A 22,516-nucleotide genomic window follows, 5' to 3' on the forward strand; every position below is an offset into this window, starting at 1 on the left:
ATCCACCAGGAGAAGTGACGGCGTCCAGGCCCTCCCAAGAGCCCCGACTCCCCCTGCCCAGCTCCATCTCAGACCGGGATGCCCCCTCTACCACCCCTGTGCCCCCCGCCTGGCCTTCGAACCGCCTGGCCTTCGAACCTCAGCACCTCAAACCCCCCAGTCCCACCCCTGACAGTGGGGAGGGGTGGTAGGGTGAGGTCCTGGGTTTCTCAGGGGGGAGCACCCACTTTGCACCCCCACAATGAGCTTCGGCCGATGGGTGAATCCCCCCTTCCGCAGGGAGGGAAAGCATCATTTATCTGTTTTTTCAATGGAAAGCACAGGCCAGGGTCTGTGGGGATAACGGTGTGTCCCCAAGGGTGCTATGAGGGAGGCACAGGGCACCCAGTACGGCGGAGGGCCTTGCCGGCAATGCCCCGCGGTGATGGAGATAACGGGCTCCGGAATGCAGGACGGAGATAACTGGCAGGGCAGGAGGGAAAGCGCAAGGGGTGCACGGAACTGGAGCCGCTGCACGGGCGATGGGGGTAGAGAGGGCATAGGGGAGCACAGGAAGCATAGCTGGGGGGGAGGCACGGGAGGCACTGCAACAGTTGGGAGGGGGACGGCAGGCACTGCGGGGGGTGCACAGGAGGCACTGGAGTGCAGTGGGGAGCGAGAACGCTTCGCAGGAAGCGGGAGCACAGGAGGTACTGCGGGACAGAGGGCACAGAAGCTACTTGGGGGGGCGATGGAGGCACGTCAGGACATGGACGGGATACGGAAGCCACTCCAAGACTTTGGGGGGGGGGGGGGCTGTGTGTGTACTGGAGGCACTGCAGGACTGGGGGGCAGAGAAGCTCCTGCGGGCCGGTGGGGCACTGGAGACACTGCAGGACGGAGGGGGCACGGGAAGCATTGCAGGATGAAGGGGACAGAAAAGTGTTTTTGGGGCGGGGGGGGAAGGCATAGGGGACATTGCAGGATCGTGGGGGTAACATGAGACATTGTAGGTTGAGGGAGCACGGTGAGGCATTGCAGGATCGGGTGGTACAGGAAACACCGCAGGACGAGGAGGGTTGGGGGGGAGACAGAGACGCCCTTGCGGGCCGGGGGTGTGCAAGGACAGGAGGGGCACGGGAGGCATTGCAGGTTGGGGAATAAAAGCCCTTGAAGACTGGGGGGGGGCGGGGGGGGGCACAGAAGCCCCTGCGGGCCGGGGAGCACAGGAAGCATTGGAGGATAGGGGGGCACAGGCGGCATTAAGGGGGGTGTGGAACAGAAGCCTCTGCAGGCCGGGAGGCGCAGAAAGCACTGCCAGATAAGGGGGCTCGACGAAGCAGTGAAGGATGGAGAAGGCGGTACAGGAGTCATTGCAGGTTGGGGGGACACAGTGGCCCTGCAGTCTTGGGGGGCAGAAAAGCCCTTGCAGGCCGGGGTGGGAGGGCAAGAAGGCCCCCCCGGGCCGGCGAGGGCAGAGGCGGCTCCGCGGGAGGAAGCGCGGCGCGGCGCGGCACGGGGGGAGGCATCCCCGGCCAGCGGCGGCGGCGGGAGGGGGTGTCTCACCTTGAATGCCACCGGGAGGGTCTTGTTGCAGCGCCAGTGCGAGGGCAGCACGGAGCAGAGGAAGTTGGGGCTGTCGGTGCGGACCAGCTCGGCGGGGTGGTCAGCGATGATCTCCACCATGGTGCGGTTATCGTGGGGGCGCAGCCTGGGCACGGCGGCCGCCGCTTCTTGCTGCTGTTGCTGCTGCTGCTGCTGCTGGGCTACTACGACCGGGCTGACTTCGCTCATCTTGCCGGGCTGCAGGCTGCTGGAGGGGGGGCTGAACCTCCGGCTGGTGCTGGGATCTACGGGAATACGCATCACAACAGCCACAAGTTAGCGAATTGGGGGGCGGGGGGGGATGGGGGGGAGCGGGGGATCGCTGGAGGAGGCGTGTAGTGGGAGGTGGGGGTTGTAAAAAATATCTATATAGCGAAAAAAGGGGTGAATGAAAAAATGGAGGGGTGAAGATGAGGGTCAAAAAACCCACTCGGAAAAAAAGAAAAAAAAACCGGATTAAACGCACGAGGGAAAAAAAAAAAAAAAAGCTCAGTCTGTTTTTCTTTTGTTGTTTGTTTTTTTTTAAAGAAAGATGGACGAGGCGGGGGGGGGGGTGGGTGATGCCAGGGCGGGCGCCTGCAGCAGCGAGAGAGTGGGTCTGGCCGCGGCGTGCGAGGCTGCCCCTCTCAGCAAAGCCCGGCGGCGAACTGCATGGTCCCGGCTTCTGCCCAGCTGCAAACGCTGCTGCTTCTCCTCCTCCTTCCTTCCTTCCTTCTTGCAGAGTCTCTGCTCTTTTCCCTCCTTCTAGCCACCGCTTCTTCCCTCAAGTGCTTGAATTTCTTTTCTTTTTCTTCCCCTCCCTCCCCGTCCTCTCCTTTTTTTTTTTCCCTCTCTTTTCGGATTTTCAAAAAGTTGTCTTGGTAGAAGTCAAACTCGGAGCTGGTTCAGCTTCCCGGCTTGCTGCTGCCGCAAGAAGAGGAGCGAAACTCTCAAACCCGGCGAGGGGGTGCTCAGGGGAACGTCCCGTTTTCCTGCGAAGAAATCTTCCTCCTCCGGATAAATAGTAAAAGGAAAAAAACCGGAGAACAGAGCAAACAAAAAGCCTCGCTGGGACAGAGGCGACGAGCCGCCGGGCTCCCCCGCTTATTGCCTTTGGCTTCAGGAAGCGGAGGGAAGCGGGAGCTCGGGAAGGGGCTTGGGAAAAGGCTCCCCTCCCCAGAAAAAATAATCGCTCCTGAAGCTATTTCGGCGAGGAAAGCAAGTTACTGGTGTTGTTGGGTGAAGAGGAAAGTCACAGGACTAGTAATTAAAAAGGAGGCTTTAGCCGGTTCCTTTGGGACGATAGGACTTAAGAAAAGTTGAACTTTTAGAGTCCCGGGGGGAAAAAAGCGGGGAGCATAGCTGGAAAAATCAAAACACAAAAACCCAACAAAACACCCCTCCTTAGGCTGATTTCTAATATATGACCAAGTAAATTCTGGGAAAAGGCAGCCTCAGTTCAGTCCAGTCCTTTTAATGAAGACGCTTGCTGGATCCAAGTCCGTTGCGTTGAAGAGGCGAACAAAAATCTTTCCTTTTTTTTTTTTTCCGCCCTTGATGAACAACAGCGGCAAAAATAAAAAAAAAAAAAAAAAAAAAAAAAAAAAAAAATCATTCAAGTGTCGGTTTCAGTGATTTTTCTTTCTGAAAAATCGGGTTAAAATAAAAAAAAAAAAGCAACCAAAACCCAACAAACTTCTTTTGGGTCCCAAGAAGTTGAGGTCGGGGAAGATGAAGGAGCCGAAGGAAAAAAAAGGGAAAGAAAAAAAAAAAAAAAAAAGCCCGGAGTTTTTTTGTCCTGAATGTGGTTTTTGGAGGCTGGGATTTCTAATGATTAGGTTTTTGTGGTTTATATATACAGGACTCGCTGGGTAAGGCGATCATTATGCTGATGAGAGTCAGCAGCACGTGGTGCTCCACTCCTCAGACTTGTGCAGCCTTCAAAATAAATACAACAATGTGCAACCCCCCCAGGAGGAGAAACCTCGCTTGGAGTCGCTGTCCCGCACGAGGAGGGGGACGGGGACGGGTAGTGGGGGGAGCAGGGGACAGTCGCTGATCTCCGCTTCTCTCCGGGTTTTTTCCATTAACACTTTGGGGCTTGGTTGTTAAAAAAAAAAAAAAAAAAAAAAAGGCATGAAAAATCTTGTTTGAAAAAAAAAAAAAAAGTAAAAATAATCTGGTGCCAAACTTTTTTTCTTTTTTTTTTTTTTTTTTTTTTTTTCTCCTAAGTCTCCGGTAGTCTAAAGCCTAAACTATTTCCTTGAATGAATGAAAGCTATAAAACCCCCTTCAGACTACTAAGGTGAAGGGAGTCTGGTTTGTTTTCTCCCTTTAAAAAAAAAAAAAAAAAAAGGGCAGATCTTATTAAAAACAATTTACATACCCAATAGTAAAAAAGTGTAAACGCCTCCCAGCGCAGATAACGACCTATCACAACCCTCCCTCTAATTTCTAAGGCTTTACTTCGACTTGCTACTTCCACCTTCTTGTAAAAAGTCGGCGCTGCGTGTGTGCTCCTTGCTCGCCGCCTGTGTGTGACTCGGGGCGGTGTGTCTGTCTGTGGCGGGGTGGTGGGGGGGGGAAGGAATGTGTCCGGTTTACGGCGCCTTTGCAAACCCTAACCCCGGCACGCAGACCCAGCCGAAAAGCCAGGTTTGTCCCGCTTGCCCCTCCGCGAACTGCCCCGGGACATGGGCACGGGGAGGGGATGTGGGTCAAGAGACACATCGCAGCTGTTTCCGCGTTCCGCGGAGCCTTCGCGCCCTCCGCCGGCGCTACCCCAGCCGCCTTCATCCCCCCCCTCCAATCAGAGCCCCTCCGAGAGCAATCCCCCCTGGGGAAGGTGGGCGCACGGGCAGCAGCCCGGCGGCAGCGCTGGCTCCTTCCGCATTTCATTTGAAAGAATAATAATAAGAAAAGATCTGACGTTCGGTCACAGGGGAGAGCTCTCGCTCCGCGCACCGCGGCTGCCGCCTCCGCGACGCGCCGGGAGCCGGGGGTCCCGCCTCAGGGTTCCTGCTCCCTCTGCTCTGCCCTGCCCTTCCCACGGTTAAAACGGGGAGTAACTGCCCCGACTCACTGCCTCGCAGGAACCTGTGTCCGCCTCTTCTATTTTCTCTATTTTTCTTTCTTTTTTTCTTTTGCCTTTTTTTTTTTCTTAACCCCCCCCTTCCCCCTCCCCCTTTTTTTTTTTTTTAATTTTCTTTTTCCTTTTCCTGGTCCAGTGTTGGAAGGCCTGTGGAAGTTTCCCACCCCGTTGTGAAAAAGCAGTCGCTGTGGCTAACACCACAAACCCCTCCTGAGCTCTCCCTGCTTCTCTGACAACCATAGGGATCTGCTTTTTCCCCCCAAAGTAGCCACAGGCATTCCCAAAGGACAATTACTGGGATATTCAGAAGCTCTGAATTGCTATAGTTTGATTACAGAAAACATATTTTTTCACAAATATTTTCGTAAAATGTTTATGACCATAGATTCTTTTGGCTTTCTCCCGCTTTTGGCTGGATGGGGAAATACATTCCATTAGAGCCATTCCAAAGGTGCTAGAAAGAAGGCAAGAGGTTGTCTTCTGTCCAAATACTATATAAGCGTGACAATCGTGATTTATTTCAAACAAGAAGATACTTTTCCACTTTTAATTAGTCCTACTAAAAGTTTTACAGTCACCTCTCTTCCTACTAAAATAAAATAAAAAGTTAATTAGGATAAACGAAAATAAGTTATTGGAGGGCACCAGTTTAAGGTCACTTAAAATAGTCCACGGTTATTTATAATGTCGAAATAAAATTTTCCACTGAACGCCCTAACAAAGTTTCAGGTATCTGGCACAGCTGATTTTCAGTCTCCGTGCAAAAATATCTTTCTGCTGAACATTTACACGTTTAACAGGAACTTACTACAAGCCTGGAACAGATCGCATCTCAGAGCACTAGAGTTTTATTTCAATGGTTATGGACAAATTAATAAAAGTACCAGGAACGTTTATGGACCTGCATAAAAGCTGGATGGGGTTTTTCAACAAAAATAATTTGTGTTATGATATATATAATCTGGAACGTTGGCTTGGATTTGGCTGAAATGGAGAGCAACCCTGCTGCTCAGCTTTCCTCGGGTTTTATTTCAGAACTTCTCGGAATTTTAGCCCTGGTTGCAAAATGGGTCATATTTTAAGATGTTAGAGAATTGGAGGAGGTTAGTGAAAAAATGTGCTTGCACTGCAAATTACGTTTTAGCAAACACCTTTGGATCCTCTTTATAAACCAGGATTTTCATTAGTATGGCTATATTTGCTGCAGTTGTCCTTCAGCTTTTTCACTTTTAACTCTGTTGTGAATACAGCCGTAATGAGGTTGCTTTTGGACCAAAAAGTAATGTTTTAAAGAGCCCTGAGCTTGTTTACCGTTAACATTTATCAAACATGGGCCCAGCATACTGCTGTCGTAAGCATCATATGCTCAAGATGAAAAATAATTGCCAGATTTGAAAGATTCTAACCTGGACGAAGTTCCCTAAATAAATAGTTTTGATGCCAGTTTGTTGGGCTGGGATGTGCTGTAAATATGACGACTACAGAATATATTTTGAGTTGCTCTATGTATGTAAATAGCCTTTGTGAAAGAGGAATAAATGAATGGGTTCACTAGGTTTGTTACTGTATTGGATATTTTTAGTCAGAGCGACTACAGCAATGTCAGCAATTATTACTATAGTTAAGGACTTGCCAATATTCTCTTTCCAACATCTACCTTCCCAAAGTTTTTTATTCATTCGTGAATGTGTGCATCGAGCCAAAATGTGTGAACTTAAGTCAGCTTAATGCTAGGGAAGGTTTTGCCCAAATTTCCATTCATTTCAGTAGGGGCAAGATAAGTCCCAGTGTCTCTTGGCAGCACTTTACTTTCGCTCTGGTTGTAAATTGACTGTTTGCCCAGCTATTCTTTGCTTTTTCTTAAGTATGACAAATAGTAACTCTAGATTAGCACGTTATTTGGTCCGTTAAGTAGTCATGTGGTAATGAGTTCTGTAACTACAGCATTCATAGTTAGACTATGAACTACTATAGTTTGTTTAACTCCTGCCTCCCTGCCCCACTGATTTACAACCCAGATAAAAGAAGATTCTTTGTGTCCCAAAATTAGTGGAAAGGATTTATTATTTCAGCACCATGCACTACCTTTTAGTGTTTATAGTTCCTGATACAAACATAAGCATAAAGATATAAAAGACAGGCTATAAGATGATTACATAAAAAAAAATCAATCTGGAGAATATGACTTTTCCCCACAGTATTTTCAGGAGGAAGTGAGGACGGAGAGCCGAGGCTCTTGCGTTCTGCCTCAGGATTTGATGCTGATTTGCTCTGTGATTTCAGGCAAGCCTTTTAGCAAGTTTTCCTTCAGTATAAAATGGAGAACTAACTATTACCATATACCTTCTGAGATATAAAAGTACGTGTTCAGTTCTCAGAAGTCCAAAGATTAGCAGGGCTCTGCACCCAGTAATGCCAGGAGAAGAGTTCTAAAAGCTGGTAAGAAACCTTCTGTGTCACTACTGAAAAAGAGTTGGCTTTTCCGTGGTGCACATTGAAATGCACATTAACGCAAACAACAAAGTAAATAATTACTGCTTCTGATTTTGTTTTCCCTAAATTATGTATTTTCTGCTTCTCTAATAAGCATGGACTGCAAGCCGAGGTCTCAGTCCTACTGTAGTGTTCTCCCATTTCCCTCCCTGTCTGCAGCCTTTTATGCCCCATTGGAATTGAATGTATTTCAATGAGGTTTAAAGCAGCAAATGACCATGTCATCATTGCGGAGGAAAGAACCATGGGCCTACTTGTCATCTTACAACAGCGTTTGAAAGAGAAAGTATGGCCTGTGTTTTCTGGCAGTAGAAATGTGAATGTGTAGTACATTAGGGAAATGTATGGCCTGTCTTTTTCAAGTAAACAATGTATTTTTTCTTTCTTTTTTTTTTTTTTTTTATTTTTTTTTTTTTTATGCTTGCAACTTGCAAACTGAAAAATTAACTGTAGAAAGTTGTTGGGGTTCTCATAGTTAGGGACAAACTGTTTTTCTCACTGCAAGACTGACTTTGTCCCTTTCCATTCATCCTCCTCTCAACTTCTGTGCAACTAGTTTTAGAATGAGGCAAAGGTTGTGTTTTTCTCCCTAAATGAATTCAGATAAAATCATCACATTGTTCTAGAAATATAAAGGCTAGAAAATGAGAGCTTAAATGTTCTTGTTTTTTCTTTACTTTGTTCAGCATATATAAAACCAGCATGAGCCAGAAACTTCACGGTTATTTTTTCTGTTGACCTCAATGAAAACTGGTTCCCTTGACTAACTGTAGGGAAAGTGGGTGGTATAACTGTTTGTAATTAAAAAGGGTTTATACATTTGGAACCTTGCAGAGTTCCTAAATTTTGCATGCTGCTTTTTAAGAGACTAATGAAGTGCACTCTGGCCAGATACAAGCTCCATAAAGCTCACACAGAAGATACTACAAGATCTAAGTCAGTCTCGAGTGAGAGAGGTTGTTTTTAATGCTCCCAACCACAAGCTCACCACCAAGTCCTTGCATTTACTCCCTCAGTGTTGCAATGGTGAGGATTTCCATTGTAAATTCTCAATAGCATAAATGGCAGAAAAAAACCCCAGGCACATTCTTTGTTAACAAGGTGAGTTTTAAAGCTGAAGCAATAGAAAAAAAGCAAATAGTGATAGACTTGTTCTAAAAAGGATGAAAACATACAGCATTGAAAGAGGTGGTGCAGTCTACAGGAGTGAAAGAGAAGGCGGCATTCAGGAATTTCAAACAGTAAGTGCAATGGACACAGCAAACCAACTATTTGAGGAACTATAAAAATTAGTCTACTTTTGCCCTTTCTTTCCTGAAAATTCACTCAATAACAGATGTGAGCCCCACATCAGCTATGGCCTTAGGACCTTGGGGGTGCAGGGCATAACACAGGGTCAATCCCTTAGTCAGCTGTTGTGGAATTGGCAGCGAAGTCACAGGAGACAACAACATCAATCCAAAAATAAGTCATAAGTGCAGATGACAAAACATTAGACATCCCAGGAATGATTCTCTCTAGTAATAAAAGACAAAGATCTGGCAGAAAAAGTATTATAGGTGAAGTTGCCAGAAGTATCTGCAGTTAAGCTTGTCTACCAATTTCCAGTGTAAGACCTTATTTTCACTCACATATTGTTGCCAAGTTTTTACTGTTCAGGATGAGCTTTTCAATCCTGAGTCTGCCTCAAGCTGAATTTTTTGGAAACTTCCAGCAGAAATACTTCTGCTACTTGTAAGATCAGCATTAAGAGAAAACCCATTGTTTCACAATACTTTTAAATTTCTTAGAATCACCCCAATATCCATTTCAGAGCTGAGATGGGAAGTTTTCCTAGGTAGGAGAGGAATAAGGGGGAAAAATCAGTTAAGTTCCTTTTGTTGCCCTTGACCAAAAGGATCCACCCGAACTTGGCTGAATTAGAAGCTGCTGAAAATTGCTGAGGTTTTTCTCGCGCGTGCTCAGTACAGATGGAGTAGTTGGCAGCTAAGTTTTGCAAAGCCTCTATAGCAGCACTGGGCTTGCTAGACTGGATTGGATCTGTAGTCAGTCTAGTCTGACCAATATTCTCCCTGACAGTAGGCTGCACTGTTTTAGAGGAAAGGATAAGAAACCCTAGAGTCAGCAGATAGATATGGGATCTATTTCTCCTTTAAGGTCTCATCTTGGTTAATAGTAGCTTATAAAATATGATCAGAATGACTGTCAGCAGTTCAGTTTTAAATTGTGTCTTTTAGAAGTCTATAATTCAACCATAAAAATTCCTTACGGGCTGAAAACTGGCTTATACTCTCAGTTCAGAAGTCAAAATTCTCTACAGCTTTTTTTTCTTTAAATAGTCTGTTTTGAAGTGATAGAAAAGAAAAAAACCAGCCTTGTACAAATCCTGGATGTTTTTTTCATAATGCACTTCATAATTCAGTTATGGTAAGTATGATAAATTTTACGCTATTTGTTTCAAATGCTGGTCAGGCCCCAGAAGGAATGTGAGTAAATAAAATCTTCCCCATTAACACCATGCATGCAAATGTGAATAGGATTCCCTGACCTTGGGATATTAGGAGCTTACGTGATATAATACCAAAACCTGTTATTCTAGTTTATCTTATAAATATTGAGATAATTTATTAAATGCATATGTACTGAAAAGGATGGGAGAAGGGGAGAAGTCCTTCTGACCTTTGATGGCAAAACTCATTGTGAAGACAGTCACTCAAGTGTTTTCCTAATTTAAGCATATAAAGAAAGACATAACCTGGAAAAATCCAGGAGGAGCAAGTACGAGGTCCTCAGAGGGGGCAAAGCAGATGCAAAACCTTTCTTGGAAGACCACAGCAGTTCTCATTACTACCAAGCTTCCCTTTGTAGTGGAGAAGATAGAGCAGCTCTTCCCATCCTTGGAATGCTTTCAAATGTACTGTGCTTGGCACCCTGAGGTTAGCGTGATTTTGAGCAGATAAAAGCCCTTTACATGAAAAGGCAGATCCCATCCTCTTTCTTCTTCTTCTTTTTTTTTTTTTTTTTTTTTTTTTTTTTTCGCCTTGGTAAGATAGAAAGAAAAGCCTTATTCTGTCTGCACTTCCACTGATTTCAGTAAGAGCCTTCATGGAATAAGGTGCTGCTTCATGTAAGAGAAGCAGACCGGCCTTTAGGTAACTTTCTACTTTGTGTTACTCTCCTTCTCCTTATCCTTTCACATTTCCATGTCTCAATGCCATCTTGCTGAAGAATATGTAAAGTCTTTCAGCTATTTGCTTCCACTCAGTTTTAAAGAACTAGAATAATTTGTATTTTTAGGCACATGGAAACCATTTTCCACTGTTTTTGACAATTGAAGAACATGGATTAAGGGAATCAGAGGAAAGCTCTATTTACTAAACACCACATGTAGATTACCACTGACAGTTTTTCTAAGGAAATTTATGACCTGTGTGAAGTAAATAAACTCCCTTTTTGGTAAAGAATATGCAAGCCAATCATTCATGCTTGCTTAGAGACGTTACTGTTCATGTTGCTTTTATGTGGAAGGCTACAGTAAAGGGTGATATTATGTCTAAAAGAGGCAGTCAGCAGCTTGGAAAAAAAAAAGCCATTTCTGACACTACTTATCAAGAGATTCTTGCTAGATTGTGGCATATTCACAGTGATTCAGGAAAGAAAGAAAAGATAATGACAGGACAATTATAATTCTTGTAACTAATACGTTATCTTCATGCACGCACTTCCATGCATAGCTATGTTTACTGGCAAGTTATAGCATTTTACATGTCTGAAATAAACAGCCTTCAGTATGTTCAAAATGTTTAGCATGTCTGAAAGCTGTTTGCTCTGTATCTCAGAGTAAATGAGAATGGGACAGACACTCTTCTTCTGACGGCCCACCCTGTTGTCGTACTATTATGTTCCTTCCCTACTCCCCCTTCTTCTCCCCATTTTATGCTCTGGATCCAATAGAGACATAGCTGATTAAAGCAATCATGAAAATTAAATGAGAAGAAGGAAATTTATTAAGTGTCTGTATATCATGTTTTCAGAAATACTAGTGTTTTTCATGTACAAGTAACTCGTTGGCTTTCAGTGGTACCCCTCTTGATTTACACTGGTGTGAGAGGGTAACTTGGCTCTTACTATGTTTGAAGTCTACCTAATTTAATAGCTGCACACAATACGTATGATTATTTTCTATAGACCATTGTATGTGAAATTACCAATATAACCTTTAGTAAGTACAATTCTACCTATTAAAGTATTCTGAATTTAAAACAAGTGGCTTTCTGAGTGACAACTGCATGTCGTTAACTCACCCTGCTGCACTTCAGCACATCAGCTATGTAATGTCAGTGGGGCTATGTCTTCTCTAGAAAAAATTACCTGTTTTTGACAAAGGGTGTCAAAAATAATTTTCTACCCTCAGATGCACTCAAGTACTAGTAGAAATTGTCTCACTGGTGTGGACAAGGTCAGGTAAATTCATTGCTTACCATAGCAAATCATGCCTGTCAGGGGCTCATGGGACAACTTGCCTGCATAGGATTTACCTTGCAGTGTATAGAAGGATTTGTTACAGTAGGTGTTGAACTCAACTGACTTTGTCCACACTGGAAGAGCAGTTGTTTTCAATGCTGCTCCAAGATTTGTGGAGACTGGGTGGGCAGTTTGACAACAGTTGTCAAAAGCACATTGTTTGTCTGAGGTAGGTGCATAACTACTGAAATACTGATGCTATAAAAGGCCCAATTCAGTAAATGTGGGATAGTGCAAAATCTGCAGTGCCAGCATGGACTGTGACTTTCTATTGCTGATGTGCACCTGCATGATATCAGATGATGAACAGGACTTTTAGTACAGGTCACTTATCATCTATAGAAATATGTCATTCAAGGCCACAAGCCAACCAATAAAACCAGATGATTTTTAAGATTATGTTGTCTAATTGAAAGTTGACTTTGATAGAACAGCTAGTGGAAGAAAATACCCATGTTATGAGCAATCGATCAATACTTCCATCACATGAATCTGTTGACATACTACGTAATGACGAATCTTGCAGCCCCTTTATACACTACATGCTCTTCTGTGAAAAAGCAGAAGAAACTATTTTGCCAAACAAGGCTGGACCAGGTATCTCTGCTTCTCAGATGTTCATTAATGACTGACCAACTCCATGGAAACATCACGAAAGAAGTGGATTGTAATGTAAGTTTTCTTCTTCTATGGTATTTATTTTTGCAATTGCACAAAGAATACGCTAGCATGTGAGGAAGGAAACTGAAGCAGAAGTCATTTTCCAACTGATACAAGAAGATGCTATTTTGTGCAAAACACCTAGTTGATCTTTGCAATGAATGCCGTAAAATACTGTTCTGGCCACAAATGGAACAACATTTTTAGAAGGATTAATGTTTAATCTATCTGTCTATCTGGCTATGTGTGCAGGATTTAAAAAAGACTAAAGGAAGCTAGCAGCTCACTCTCACTTATAATTGCATCTGTAAAACTTTTAAAACTGTGCAAGATCTTTCTCTACTGTGCTGGATGCCATGAGCATTAGCATATTACCACAGAAAAAGAATCCGAAGTAGACAGTGAGTGACCTTCATAATAAATCTTCCAAAAGCCTCTCATCCCTCAAAAACTTGAATCCCCAACAAGAACCTGACATTCACGAAACCCACTAAAATATATGAACTGTTCAGTACGCTCACAGAATTGATAACAGAGTATTTTTTGATAACAATAAAATCCAGAGCTATATTAGATGTGAGAAAGCAATTCTGGAGGAATTTTGAAAGCCTGGACAAATTTTAGAGTGCTCAATCACGGCACTGAGAAGATTTTTTTTTTTTTTTCCTCATTGTCTCTTTGCTCTTGGCACTGGTACAGATTTCTATCAGACTACACATCCTACAGCATTCACATAATCTTGCACAAGTACCATGCACCCATACTTTGTCTTTCCTGGCCCTGGACCTTAGGTGAATGTGAGCCTTATAAATACTCAAGAACTAGGTACCTTCCAAATACGTTGTAACAAAAGGATGAAAACAAGAATAGGGAAAAAATCTCTCTAAGTTAAAGAATTCTTTAACTGGCACTCTGTAGCAATTCCTAGTTAAAATGCTTTAGCTGATCACAGTTATAATATTGATTATTAGAAAGGGTGACTGGGTATGTCCTTCGGCTGATCTGAACATTGTCTATACTTTAAAATCAACATCCTAACTTTTTAATAATTTTTTAAAAAAATCTAATTAATTAGTCTAGAAGTATTTTTAAATGCCTCTGCATTTTCTATCATGATGCTAAGTTGAAACTGGCAGAATGGAAATTGGAGAGAAATAGCAAAGAAATAAAAAAGTATCCTACTCTCTTTTCCAGCTACAGAAATGACCAAAGCTGCCAGAGAAGCACCTTATACAAAAGCAAGACTGTCTAGAGAAGAGGTAAGGATATTCTCAAGATCTCTGCTGAAGGCAGTGCTTCGTATCCATAAGAAAGACAGAAACATGTAATTGTACTCTTCCCTTAAAACCAGGTCTTACTGCTTTCCTCTGTGTTACAGATCACACGTTATTTTACATTGGAAGCTTAGTGCTAAAATCTAAAACGTAAGGGCCAAGTTCTGCTCTTAGATACACACACAACTCCAATGAACTCAAAGAGAGCTGTGTTCATATGTTTAGCAATGGAATCTGGCCCTAAATATTTAAACATTTATTCAGAGGGGAAAAAAAAAAGTTTCTCTGATACATTTGTAACTCGTATCTAATGTACAGAGTGCCACCACTGGGCAGCGATGTTAAGGGATTAAAAAGTATTGGGGAACCATAAACTCAGCATTCTACCTGCTCTGCATGGTCAAATAACATGAATTTGTTTCAGAACATTGAGGAAATTAAATCCTTAACAACCTGTGGCTGATGTTATTTATTCTGCAGTCCAGGAGTAATTTGATGCAAATTCCTGGCACTATTCCTGTATTTCAAGAAATTACTGTTTTGAATGGAGTGATTCTGGAAACTTTCATTATATTAATATGCAATCCAGAAAGAACTAATGTCCTCTGCTTATGTTTTCTCTTCAGACAAAGCTCAGTGTTCTGGGTTGTTATCTTTCAAAAGCTTATGACAGGAGTCCATAATAACCTAAAAGCATGTCATTTGGAAATAGTTAACCTGAGGATCCCACCTGCTTTCCATGGCAAAATGACCCCAGATTTTTGTTAAGGACACAAAGGATTCAGAAGCCTGCAGATTTTCTTCAAGCAACATAATACTCCAATTTGCTTATCTAATAGAAGTACACAATAACTGCACAAACGACAGCTAGAGGAGAGCTGAATTCCAGGTTCAGACACCTAAATTTGGTCATCTACAATGCAAATGTTTACATTTAAGCTAGAAGTTTAAGCTCCCATTATACTCAATTGTTTAAAATTAAGTCTCTGGTGCTATTACAGATGGGGGGGGCTGGGCATACAAGTCAGGACCTACATGAAGCCCTGTACTCTCTGGAAAGGCAGATGAAGGCCAGACAACATAGCCCAGAGTACTTGACATAGATAACTAAACTCAGTCCTAGTAAATGCTTCTAGAGAAGTCTGAGGGTCAAACATACAGGTCTACTTTTGGATGAACTGAATTGGTCTCTTGCCTGCACTGACCATGTTCATTTGGTTTCCACTGACTCCAGTCAAAACCTAAGCACAGCCCACATGTAGACACCTAATTTTAGGTGACTGCATCCAAACCTGAAACCTACTCCTGATATCCTAGCTGCCATAATATATGCTGCTATTAGAGTAACCAGTGTGCTTCTGGTTCAACCAGGGTTAAGCTACTTTGTGCATTTTGTGCGGTATGGTGGTTTCACTTAAATGGTGGTGGGCAGGACAGCAAGAGTAATGGGTAGGTGTGATTACATGGGTGATGAATCGCCTGATGTTGTTTTGCTTCAGTGAGTTCTTTGAGATCCATATGGACAATGTTTAGATAAAGCTGCTACCTGCTCCCTAGCTAAACAAATTTCTGGCCACTAGTGTTGGCTTTTCCCCTTGCTTGAGAGAATTTGAGCTTTGCCTCCTTTTCCTGCTCTCATTTTTCCCTGTCTCTGCTTCCTGACAGAACATCTAGCATACTGTCATGGTGCTCTTTTCAGAGCTGTATGTTTTTTGGGCACGGTCAACTTTGTAAGAAAGACTCTGCACCAACTCTGTTGTTAGAGCCTTTTAGCTGGAGCCCTCTAATCCTAGAGGTCACTCTTGAGTATCTCTGGCTATAGAGGCACAATTCAGGATGCTGCCAAAATACTGTGACCATTTTAGGAAGTAGGTGGGAACAAAAGCATGTGCAGACTTGTAAGTTCATTAATAATCATGGATAGTTGGGCCCTCTATCCTGATCTTGCATTGGTGCTAACAAGGTAAGCTAAGAATGATCCAGGACCAAGTTCTTTGCTGCTACAAATCATGATTTTGGTTTGCTCTGGCAGTTATCTTGGTTGAGATCAAACCTCAAGCGTTACTTCAGATAATGTATACAATTATTAGCATAAGTTTTCCTTATTTGTGTGTGGAAACTCCCAACCTCATTTCTGGAAGCCATGGCTTTGAATAGCATAAAACAAACCAGCATTACTTAAGCTACAGTCTCAGGGCAGTTAAATGGAGGGGCTGAAAGAGTCTGTGCCTGGGAAAAAGACCTCTCAAAGTAGTTTCTCTTCAAGTGAATTGACTCAGATCTGTCAGGAACAAACCTCTGCTTTTATCGTATTTTCTGTTTCATTTGTATGCTGCTTACTTAAAGGTGTGCATATGGTGTTTGCTTCCAAAAGGAGCGTTAATACATGTGCAAAATGACTACTATAGATCGAAGGCTTTGGTCGCAACTGGATTACACAACACAAACTTCTATCTTCAGGATCATGGTGCTCCCTAATTCTGTTTCTTCAGGTCTTTAATTTCCTGGCATTGCAATTGCCTTAAATCCATTTTGGCACAGAATACACCATTATTTCATATTGTGCTAGTGTGCTCTCCTGCTTTCATCCATATGAGCCAGGAGTAAATAAGAGTTGGCAACTTCATACTTGACTATTATATTGCAGAGTACACTTTAATCAGCGCCCTAATAAATAGCACGCCCAATTAATTGGGACATTTGCCAGCAAACCAGTTCACTTCCCTACGCTTCAGTGGCTGTAAATGATGGATAACTAGCATGCTCAGTGTTGTCTGCAAGCGTATTTGTTGTAATTAACAGGTATGATTTGGTGTTCGCTGGCATGTGTTTTCTCAGTAGCACTCTGCTAATTTTTGAGTAGGCTCCCTGTTCCAATGCAGCTGCTAAAAATAAATAAAAAGACATATTTCCCTTGCTTTAATCAATGTAGTGCTTTTATATTAAAAAACCTCTATGTATTTCTATGTATTAAATTTCCATATGGTTTTAACAATAAAAATCATAATGTAATTAGCACATTTCTATTTTAAATAGTACAGCAAACAGAACTTTGCCATACCTTAGGATAATTTATAATAAAGGGAAGGATTTCTGCTGCAGCTTTCTAACAGTACCTTTTTTACCAGGGATTGCATGGTGGATTGCTTTAAAGTGGTATTTCCTTGAGGGAGATACACAGAAATACAATCTATTTTCTGAGACTGGCATATGCTATTATTTACTGTATACACGTGACACTTTCTCTTATTTGGGCACCCTTTGCCAAAGAATTAAATAAAATTGAACACAGCAAACCTTTCTAATCTCTGCATTCCTCACAGATTGCTTTAATGGAGACTGAAGAAATTATTGGAAGTAAATGAATATGAAAAGGGAAATGGGAAGGGGATGTTAAAACCCGGGATGGCTATGGATCAGCAAAAGGCAGAAACATTTGTGTAATTACAGGAGAATATAATTTGTGGGTTATCTGAAAGGAATTGTCCCTGTTGGCATTTACTTTGACTTGCTGGCAGGAGGAAAAGAAACCATCCTGTACCACTGCATATGGTTCCTTATTAGTTGTGGCTTCTGCAGAGGCTCCATTTCTTTGGAGCATGGAGGATTTCTTTCATTACATAATCTGAATATTTTTTTTTAATAGATTATTTTTTTCTTTCTCTTGTGTGTGCAAATTCTCTTTGCACCAATGCTTCTATACTGAGGTTACTATGCTAAAGGAATGTAAGCATGTAGAGTAACAATGGTTCATTTTCCTTTAATGACTTTGTCGACAGGACAGAGACATTTTTGTGGTGTGATGAATTCACTCAGGCTCCTGTTGTGTTTTCTCCACATGCTTTGGAAACTCTCTCTCTCTCTTTCTCCGAGAACTGTGGCCATCCACTCCAGCAAGAACTTCATTACTTTACATTCATTGTATTTAAATGACACCCCAGTGGTGTCCTGGGGTAACTGATGTAAATTATATGCTATGTAGGGGAAAACAAAATCTTTTTCTGACTTTTTATGTTCTGCAGAGAAATAAAAAGTGAAAACAAATGACAGAGAAAATCAGGCCTATTCAAAGTGAAACTTTGTAAGCATTATGGTTTGAGCAGACTCCAGTTTGTAAAAGCGCTGAGACAGTTTATAATGACCTTACGATCTGAAAGGTGACCCGAAAAGGGAAAATAATTTTGTATGTGCCCATTTTTGGTTCTGTATAATGCATAACAAAAACTTGATCTGCTTTTTCCCTCTCTGTGAAATACAGCAAGAATTCAGACTTGAGTAAGGAGCAGCCATTGCGTTTTTACCAGCTACACTAAGGCACAGCATTATAAGGGGTGTTGTGTTCTTTAGTCCTCTTTCCTCCTGTCTTCTAACAACTTTTTTTGGCATTGATTTAAGATTTCATAGCCAGTTGGTATCTCTCTTGCTCAATTATTCTGCCAGGAATTATCACCTGTAGAAATGGGAATGAGGGAAAGTTCTTCCATCAGCCCAGCTCATCATTGGGCAGCAACTTCCCTCACTTCTGAACTAGTAACCTCTCACTATGGGCAAAAGGGTTTTGCACAGCAACAAAAATTGTCAGAAAATGTTGTCAGGCATTTCAGCAAATTACGTTGCTTCTATCCAAGCGACTGAATGTTACGTAGTTCACACTGGACATGCTCAACCATATTATCCCAGTAATTCCCTTACTAAAATTACCATATGGAATTGCCGTAATAATTTCTCTATTTTCTATGTTTTCATATTAGTCTGTCCTACCAATTCTGGTACACGTTAAGATATGCATGGTACATGTCATAGAAATGTCAGCAATATGCTGCCTTGCCTTCCTCAGTTTAATGTAAGGTTTTGGCAAACCACAGAATTTGGCTTAAAACTTGAGTCACCTCAAGGCTTGGCAGAATGCTTTGATGCGCCTTTTGGCCAGGAAAATGCTTATCAATAATCCTGCTTTGACTGGGGTTGCCCAGTATTTTAAAATGTTCAGGCCATCCTCCTTGCAGCAGTAACTAGACTTTGCTGTGCATGCAAGAATCAGCAGTGTGAGGCCTCTTACTCTCTAGGATATTATTATAGCTGCTTGGTGTCTTGCCCTGTTTCTGTCAGTGCTTGGGCTGGTATCGGCTTTATTTTCATAATCATAAGCAGCAGCAGAAGGGAGAGAGGCTGGCAGCATTCGCAGCGAGCAGCAGAATCAACGTGTCTTTCTGATGCTGATGTGGGAGGTGGGAACAGGAAGGAAGCAATGCGGAGGGGACTGACAGGGTGTTTATATGAAGGAGTAAGAAGGATGGGGAGTGAATGGTAGTCAAAAAAAAAAAAAAAGTAAGAGTAGCAGAAGGAAGATAAAGGAAAGAAGCAGAAAATGACTTCTAATAAGCTGGAATTCAAATGGCCCCTAGAATGTTAAGATCATTGTAGATGTTGCCAGAGTTCCCCCCTTCCTCCTTTCCTTATCCCTCAAAAAAAAAAAAAAAAAAAAAAAAAAACCAAAAAAAAAAAAAAAAAAAAAAAAACAAAAAAAAAAAAACAAACCGCTAAAATTATGAAGTCTCTATGCTGTCCGTTTCTTAGAATGAATTGTAGTTTAAATAATATGGATCCTGTTCAGTGTGCAGGCAGGAATTTGTATTATCACAGAACCATAAAATGGTTTGGTTTGGAAGGGGCCTTAAAGATCATCTGGTTCCAACCCCCTGCCATGGGCAGGGACACCTTCCACTAGGGCAGGTTGCTCCAAGCCCCGTCCAACCTGGCCTTGAACACTGCCAGGGATGGGGCAGCCACAGCTTCTCTGGGCAACCTGTGCCAGAGCCCCAGCACACTCACAGTGAAGAAATTTACCTCTTTGGTCACATTTATTAGTTCCAGTTTATACCAGGTTACAAATCACCCCCTCTCCTAATAAATGTATGTGTGTACTTGCAAATGAGTGGAATGACTGAAATTAACTCCCCAAACACTACAATTAGGTGTCAAAGAAAGAAAAGGTTGAAAGAAGAAAAGAAGGGCAAAGAATAAAGGAAAAACAGATTAAATGCTCCAGCTCTGTCGTCACGCTCTTCCCCATTAACCCGCTGAGTTGACAGAACACAGGAAAGCTGCCATTGCCAGGAATCAGAGGGGAAACACAGGTCCTGCTTATAGATAAATGGCACTTAAAACCAACCCAATGAATTTAACCACCCCAGTATAAGACTGTTTCAGTTGGAAGAAACCTTAACAATCATCTAGTTCTGACCCTACTACGGCTGACCAGAAGCTAAAGGACTTTGAGGGCATTGTCCAAACAAAACCAGACAAGCATGGGGGCACTCTCCACCTCTCGAGGAAACCTGTTTCAGGGTTTGATCACCCTCTCACTAAAAAAAACGTTTCCCAATATCTAGCCTAAACCTCCCCTGCCACAGCTTTGAACCATTAATGGTATGCAGTAGTAGCAGTACAGAAGTAGTAAAGCTTTCGTGTTGCGGAAAAAATCCACCGGTACTTCCAACTGCAAAGTGTACACAGATAGCTCCTTCACGCAGCAAGGGGAAAGCTCTGTGTTTCTGCCAAAAACCTCTACCATGATGCAGCTGCAGAGATACGGGTGCGCTGGCACCTGCACCGAGGCCAGGCACCTGTGTAAATGCGTGCTAGAGAGAATCCAGCCTCCTCTCCCCAAACCCTTCCGGGCTTTCGGCCCTGGGAGCACCTCTGAAGCCTCTTATCGCCACCCTCCAGCGATGCCCGGTGCTGAGGAGAAACAGGGACGGCCACAGCCTCCCGGGCCCTCCCCTCAGTCGCCAGGCAGCACCTACGGGAGGCAGGCTCCGGAGAGCGATCCCGCGGCGGGCTAAAGCGAGCTACGGCGGGGGCGGCGGCGACGGGGAAAGAGGAAGCAGCGAGGGAGGGAAGAAGCGGCTGGGAGGGAGGAAGCGGCGGCGAGCCCCGCCCCGGTTCCCCCCCGTCGCCCTGGGAGGCCGCGGCTGCCACACAGCAGATGGAGGCGGCGGCGCGTTGCGGCTGCTGTGTGGCGGAACCGGCCCCTCCTCCCCGCGGGCGGCGCCATTTTACCCCCCCTCGCAGCGTGTGAGCCTCAGCACCGGAGTCGCGGCCACTGTGGTGGCGGCGGGGGCTGGGGAGGGGGAAAGGGAGCTAGAGGCCTCTGCTTTCCGCTCCCCTCGTTTCTTGCCTCGGTCCAAGCAGCGCGTGGAGGGGAAGGGACGAGGTTCAGTTCCTGCCCCTCTCTTCCCCGTTTTCGATAGCCGCACACGGGGTGGGGGAAACTGGGCACTACCAAGCCAGGCTGCTCCTTCCCTCCCTCCTTCCTTCCTGCCTTCTTCCCTCCGCTGCACATCTCAGCCTCCTCATCCATCCATCCATCCCTGGGGGTGAGCCTTTGAGTGAGTCACCAACGAGGGCACGCAATTAGACAATGTGTTGCTGCTAACTAACTTAGCAAGGCTGCCCGTTTCTGTGGGGCCTTGAGTATTAACCCCGTCGGGGATACCTGTGAAACGCTGCTGGGCGGGAGGGGCGGCGGAGGGTGCCTGCGGGCGCGGGGGCTTTTGCGAACTCCATCTGTGTTCGTGGTTTTGCGTTTCGTAGGTCGCGGCGGGCAGATGTGAGCAGCGGCGTGCGAAGCGTTACTGCCGCGGGGGAGATGTGGCCGCAGCCTCGGGAAGTGGCTCCTCCGCTGCTGGTGTTGAAGCCAAGACGCTGAGCAGCGGCCCAGCCCTCAGACCCAGGCAGTGATGCCGCCTGGTACCCGGCTGCCAGCTCGCTCCCAGCTTCACAGCCTCCTAACTATGCGATTTCGGGAGGAAGCGCTAGACAATGGGTTGCTTGATGCTGGGAGGTGGCATTGAGCACCTTTTAACCTGTTTTACTCTTGTGTCGGTTTTCTTGTGGCCTACGGTGGTGTTACGCTCGTGGGACCCTGCCCTGTTCATTTTGTTTTGCGACTAATTTGAAGGTGTTTGTACAACTCTTTTTTTTTAATCATAGACTTAAAATTATGCGGCAGAGACCAGGCTTTGCCCTTCAGTATGCCATGTACTGTTGGGTGTTGTCATAGAATCATAGAATAGTTAGGGTTGGAAAGGACCTTAACATTATCTAGTTCCAACCCTCCTGCCATGGGCAGGGACAATCTCTTGTTGCTTTGATGTCAATCTCTTGTTGTTCTGATGCTGTGAAATCTCTGTGGTTTGTAACTTTCCTCTGTTGGAAGCGGATTTTGTTTATTTTGCACAAACAGGTGTGGTAGTTTATGAATAGAAATACTGTGCTATCCCTTAAAGAAACTATTAGACCTTAAAGAAATTACTGGTAAATGCTGTAAGTCATAGAATCATAGAATAGTTAGGGTTGGAAAGGACCTTAAGATCATCTAGTTCCAACCCCCCTGCCATGGGCAGGAACACCTCACACTAAACCATGTCACCCAAGGCTTCGTCCAACCTGGCCTTGAACAGCGCCAGGGATGGAGCATTCACAAGTTCCCTGGGCAACCCAACAGCTAGTCCAGAATACTTATCTGTGTGGGCTTCAAGTAGTTTTGCCGCTTGTTAACTATATTTTACACGTCCTATTTACAGATCAGCTGCTTATAAGTTCCTACAAATGACAAAAATGAATGCCTTGAAGTCTGTGAATGCAGAGCCCAATATATATGCAAAATATTTATTAGTGTGTATGTGAAGGGGAGGTAAGAACCTGATGTTGCAGACAACCAAGTTTGCTGTATGGCATTAGTATTAATGATTTATTGTGAGTCATTTGATTTCCTAAGAGTGAATATGTTTCAAGGTTTACAGTGGTGTTCATGATATGCTTAAATTTTCTTTTGAGATCTTGGATCTAACTCCCGCATCCTTCTCTTTCTTGGTACAGGCCTCTCTTTCCCTTTGGCTTAAGGCAC

The 22,516-nt window shown here is 43.9% G+C and overlaps 1 protein-coding gene across 3 annotated transcripts in view; it reads right to left on the reverse strand.

The window, feature by feature from the left end:
- RUNX2 (RUNX family transcription factor 2) overlaps positions 1–22,516 on the reverse strand; it is a gene marked incomplete at both ends in the record, with an annotated part of 224,263 nt that overhangs the window by 158,423 nt on the left and 43,324 nt on the right. For 2 of the 3 annotated variants that reach the window (XM_080616200.1, XM_080616199.1), the window contains one exon: positions 1,546–1,829. In XM_080616200.1, the coding sequence (XP_080472326.1) occupies positions 1,546–1,829 (284 nt within the window). Of the gene's footprint in view, positions 1–1,545; positions 1,846–22,516 lie in introns of those variants that run through there. The other variant, XM_080616198.1, reaches the window with a different exon arrangement.

Source organism: Psittacula echo (genome assembly GCF_963264785.1).
Source record: "Psittacula echo genome assembly, chromosome: 4".
NCBI classification, from domain to species: Eukaryota; Metazoa; Chordata; class Aves; order Psittaciformes; family Psittacidae; genus Psittacula; species Psittacula echo.